This window comes from Merops nubicus, unplaced genomic scaffold (assembly GCF_000691845.1).
Source record: "Merops nubicus isolate BGI_N331 unplaced genomic scaffold, ASM69184v1 scaffold681, whole genome shotgun sequence".
In the NCBI taxonomy this organism is placed as follows: Eukaryota; Metazoa; Chordata; class Aves; order Coraciiformes; family Meropidae; genus Merops; species Merops nubicus.
Window position 1 is genome coordinate 1,690 of NW_008587362.1, and position 5,400 is coordinate 7,089.

The 5,400-nt window shown below is 42.8% G+C and overlaps 1 protein-coding gene across 1 annotated transcript in view; it reads left to right on the forward strand.

Moving 5' to 3' along the window:
* The window catches only part of TICRR (TOPBP1-interacting checkpoint and replication regulator), a gene marked incomplete at its 5' end in the record, with an annotated part of 17,294 nt that overhangs the window by 1,683 nt on the left and 10,211 nt on the right, over positions 1 to 5,400 (forward strand). Inside the window, 9 exons of the mRNA XM_008948874.1 lie at positions 114 to 355; positions 585 to 828; positions 1,345 to 1,477; positions 2,224 to 2,366; positions 3,080 to 3,292; positions 3,636 to 3,784; positions 4,534 to 4,628; positions 4,991 to 5,084; positions 5,248 to 5,327. Of these exons, the coding sequence (XP_008947122.1) occupies positions 114 to 355; positions 585 to 828; positions 1,345 to 1,477; positions 2,224 to 2,366; positions 3,080 to 3,292; positions 3,636 to 3,784; positions 4,534 to 4,628; positions 4,991 to 5,084; positions 5,248 to 5,327 (1,393 nt within the window). The remainder of the gene's footprint in view (positions 1 to 113; positions 356 to 584; positions 829 to 1,344; positions 1,478 to 2,223; positions 2,367 to 3,079; positions 3,293 to 3,635; positions 3,785 to 4,533; positions 4,629 to 4,990; positions 5,085 to 5,247; positions 5,328 to 5,400) is intronic.

Here is a 5,400-nt window from a genome sequence, read left to right on the forward strand (position 1 = left end):
TACTGTAGAGCTCTTCTCAGTTTAATCTCAGAACTTTTTTTTTTTGTGTTGAAGCTGTCTCTTCATCTGTTTTACGTGCTGTAGGACTTCAGTTTTATGTTCTCTTTGCACAGGAGGAAAGATGCAGGAGAGCTGTGCTGTAATCCTGCAACCCCTTGCCATGAGCCAAAGACAGCTGTGTTGGCCAGTCAACATCTTCCTGAAGGGCAGGTTGAGGGGTTGGAGCTTGATGCAGGCTGGCCACTTTCTCACAGAGAGCTGGATCCTGCAGAGCTCACAGGCTGAGCAGGCAGAATGTAACGGGTCACTGTTTCAGCAGCTGTTAAGGAGCCTGCTGGCTGAAGAACTGCACATGGTAAATCTTTTTCTCTGCCCTAAGTTGGTCTCTATTCTGCAATGAGCTGTGACAAAAGGTGTCATGTTGTGAAGACAATAATAGGGGGATTTGTTGCACTGCAAATTGCTCATTTGGAGCTAAACTCATAGTATTCTTTAGATGATGTAAATCTAGAACCTGTTTGTGAATCATCTGTACTACTGAAGTCTCTGTAGTTCTAGATAATGTGAACTTTTTTTTTATGTAGGTTGCTGAGGTGTCTCTGTCTGAACCTGTGTGCCCCTGCACTGCAGTGTTATCACCACTCTCAGAGGGTACTGCAGTCCTGACTGTACTCCATGCTGAGCAGGCTGCTGAAGTTGAGCGGTGCAGCCTCGCAGGAGCTGTAGTGGAGAGCTCTTCCCAAGGCCAAGCTCTTCCCCTCCCAGATATTGTCTGCAGTGTGTTGAGCAAAATTGACACGTTGGTGGAAGATTCTCTGGCTGGTAAAGGTAGGGGGTCATGAAATGCAAAACTTACCATCTTTTGATCATCTCTAGATCTGATCTGGAGTGGGAAAATCTAAATATAATGGCTTCCTCAGTGAGGAGTTTCTCATTTTTGTTAATTTTCTCTTGTCTACTATGGCTCAGGCCTTGTGATGTGATGCAGAAATTTGCACTGATGTACCCTTCCTGTTTATTGACAGAGCTTGTTAGATAAAGTGCAGCCACTTGTGCTTGGGGGCAAGTTTTAAAAATGAGGTTTCCTAAAATGTGTCCCTGAAGCCATCTGTGGGTGGTAAAGCCTTTGGGTGTAGCTGCAAGGAGGCTGCTTTTAGCTTACCTGATTTGTGTTAGAGTGAATCTCCTGAGTCTCCCCACCTGATGTATTGGCTCTTAAATTGCCCCTCTAAGAGCAAAGGTTTGGAAACCTCTGCTTTAGAGCTTCTGTGAAGGCTGAGACCTCCTGCCACTTCATTTTATTTCCTTTCTCTCTTTTTTTTTCCCTGTGTGTGCTTACAGGAGAAGAAACTCCTGTGCCAGAGTGGGTCCAGCGGGAGCTGTCGCATACAGGGAGCTGGCACCCTTCAGTGCTTGAAGCATGGTATCCTGTATCAGGTGCTTGTGGAGCAAGCTCAGATCTGATGGAGTCATTCAGGTATTATGATGCTTATATATTTCAGGTATTATTTCTGAAACAGATCTCTGAGGAATAGTCCAGGATTTCTGCTTCCTGTGAAGGGAGTATGGCTGTAGCGATGCTCAGAGTTTGAGAATTTAATGCTCCTCTCAGCATGCTTATTTCTGTACTTGCTTCACTGTGTGCTTTTGCTTTATTATATCTTGATGTATAGAGAAAAGGAACTAGGAATAGGAAGTCTGGGTAGCAGTTTGTGTGGATTGAGATCTTGACAGTTTCAGGAATGATATAGGTGACTTAAAATGACCTAAGCTACTAGGGGAAATATCAGACCAGCTCTTCTTCTTCTGATATAGTGAGATCCACTGCAAGATACTGAAGATAATGGTTGTGTTATCACAGCTGGTATTTAGTAGGAATGAATAAGCTTGTTCTCTGCAAAGAGCTTGCTAAGTGAAACACAGAAAACCCACCCAAAGCTTAATGCAGGATACCTTCCATAGCACAAAGCTGCCCATCTAGTTTAGTGGCTGTATGTCAGACAACTCTTCATGCTCGTTTCTAGTTTGGTCTGACCCTTCTGAGAGGATGGTTTGGGTTTCTTGTGTATCAGTGTGTTTGGGAGCAAGCATTGGAACAGCACTAGCAAGTGTTACTCGTACTATGTTGCTGTGGACCAGCACCTGTAAGAATCTGGTTCCTGTATGCTGGGAACAAGGGATATGTCTCCCACTCCTGTCTGTTTTCATAACTGTATTGCACAGGCTCCTGCAGGTTCCTTACCCTAATGGGGAAGATGATGCAGACCAGTCTCAAGTGGAGCTCTCAGAAAGTCTATCTGAGCTGTACCAGAGAAAACTCAGTGAAACTTCTGCTGCAGCTGGACCAGGAAATAACAAGAAAAGACGTACGTGTACTTTGGGATTGTTTGTGTATATAAATTAAAGATGATAAAGGCTTCTCAGCAGGCTGTCCTAAGGCATGAACTCTAGTGATCTGTACTCTCCTGAGTGGTGGCATACTGTGCATGTCTTTTATTTGGAGACAGTTTCATTTTTGTACTAATATTAGGATTGTCCTTTAGTACAACCCAAATGACCCTTTAGTTCAAGGCTGTGCAGTGACTGACAAAACTGTTAGCAGTATGCAGATCTCTGCAGTTTCACCAGCTGTTGGAACAGGGACTGCTCCAAGTGCTAGTAAATATTGCAACCTCTCATCTATTTTCTAATCTGGAGAAATAAACCTCTTTCTTCTAGAAGTTTAGTTGCTGCATTTCAGTATGATAAGCACAGTTGTGTGTACCACGACCTGATGTGCTCCCAGGTCTTCCTCTGTCAGTTATTTGTGACATAATTGCTTCCTATACATGTAAATTCTGATGATACCCAAGTTCTTATGCAGAGCAATGGTTTTCACCTGCTTTTTACTTAGATAAATAGCTGCCTCTTGTGCTGCACTTATTTGCAAGGCAAAGTACAAACCTTTTGGGCCATGTTTTCCACTAGAAGGTGACTAATCTCACTTGACAGTAACAGAATTCAGCACCGTGCTCTGCCTTGGGTGGAGTTCCTGCTCCAGTGTGTCTGACAGGAGAACTCCCTTTTTGTGGTGTTGCAGGTGGGGTTCCCCGCACTCCAGTCAGGCAGAAGATGAAGACCATGTCCAGATCCCTGCAGATGCTCAATGTAGCAAGACTGAATGTAAAAGCTCAGAAGTATCAACCTGATGGTATGCCACCAGCAGTGAATGAGAAGGTTCCACAGAGGTTTGCAGCCAGAAGATTGGATGAAAAGGTGGAAGAAAAGGAAAAGGCACTTAAAATACCAATAGGTATCTGTTATCAGTCCTTGTATTTGTGGGAAGTCATATGGGATTTTTATGGAAGGGAGATAGAAGGATAATAAGGGAGTAGTGGGTGTTAGCAAGGAGATAGGTGTTTGGGGAATGGCTGTGAAGGGAGTTTCTGGACTGCTACAGTAATGTGAAAGCTTGCTCACCTACTCAGAACTAAGCTGATGATTTGTCACGGGTCTGGATCCAGGACTGCTTCTGCTAGTGTTTTGTGGATGCATCTTTGCTGGAGAAAAATCTTTTGATCATTCCCTCTTCAGCAGTTTTATCAGTAAGGTGTGTTGAACAGGCATTTAGTTAATTCAGGCAGTTTTCCTTGCAGACTTCAGAACCGAGGAGGAGCTGGAGTCCCATTTAACTGCCAGCTACCAGAAGGCTGTTGCTGAGGGAGTTCTTTCATCTGTATGTGCCCAGAATATGATCATGGCCATTAAAAGGTTCTTGAAAGTACAAGATGCCAAAGAGAAAGAGGTTGGTAAGAGCATGTGGGCAGGGTTGCCACTGATCTGGAAATTAAACTTCCTACTATGTCAGGCTGCCTTTCCTTCCTCTTACATGATGTTTTTATGCATAGCTGCACGTGGTCAAAACCACATCCACTAACTACTCAGTAGTGAAAAACTGTAGGTATTTGTACAGAATGTAGGAGAATCCAGTTCAGTTATTGGTTTACTCCTTTTGCTAAAGATTGCAACAGATCTTTTTCCTTTACGTTGGCCTCATTCTGAGTTCCAATTTAACTTATGTGAATGTTATTTAAAAAAAAAAAACAAATGCATTCTTGCAAACCATATTGTCAAAAAGGTGCATCTTATGGTTTTGCTTTACATTGCAAATCTAGGCCTACTACTTCTCCATGAAAAAGAAATAGTTCAAAGTATTCCTTATAATCTGTAACACTATTTATAGACTTCAAGTAACTGTCTGAAACCAGAATTGGTAAACATGTGAGTAATTGGAAAAATACTGTGAAAGACAAATTCATGGTTCCTGAAGAAAGCCTGAAGCTGCAGCAAGCAAGTGACCTCCTTTGTGATTTCAAGCTGTAGGAAGCTCTGTGTCTCATGTCATTGTGACTTTGCTATGGAAAGAAAAAATTCTTGAAGAGTTAAGAAATAGATCTATTCCCAAGAGAACGGGTCAGGGGACACACACACATACCTGTCTTGCATGGAAGAAACTGACTTTGAAGTTTTTACTGTAATTCTGTGTCTCTGCAGGTGGCCTGTGTGGAAAAAGTCAGAAACCATCTCCTGAAGACCAGCAAAATGCTCAGACAACAGCATGGCTTACAGAAGAAGACCAAAGTCAGAGAGTATGAGACACTCTATTTACTTCAGCTTCTGAGATACAGCGGAGTTAGTTAGGAATTTTTTAAGTGATGCCTTTTTTGTACAAGTGGAAGAGTATTGACATGGGGTCGGTGTTCCAAGGATAACCTCTGGTCACAGTAAAAACACTTGGTTAAATGCAAATATACATATGCTGTGTGATAAGTGTTGCAGCCTATATCTGAAATGGGGCATCTCTCCTGCTACCAAATGAAATGCTAAACAAATTATGCTATTGGAAGAAGCCACTTCCCCTCCTGTTACCTGTTTGAGCACGCAGCTTGCAGTAAACATGCTGTTTGTGCCAGAAGAAAGGCAGTGACTGATTTTTAACTTGTTTTGTTAGGTGCCAGCTCCAGGTATTTTTGCGCCTCGAGTTGTGTCTTCAGTGCCCATCGCTGCAGAGCAACGCTGACGAAATGGAGCAGCTCTTGGAAGAGGCAAGTAAACTACAGACCAGGCTGTGGTTTTGGATGGCACTAGCAATGCAGACCTGGAACCTGTGGTTTTGATTCCACTGTAACACTTTATGTTCCTTATTTAAAAAAAAAAAGGTGTTGCAGCTGTCAGACTTAACCCTTTTCCCCCTGCCTTCTCTTCCAGATGACAGATATGCTGCGCATTGTATGTCTGACTGAGGACCCAGGGTATCTTACAAAATTTCTAGAGGAAATACTGGAACTGTAAGTTCTTTAGGATGACTGAAGTGTTGCTGGGGACTGGGTTGTTTGTTTTTTTTTTTTTTTTTTTTTGTTT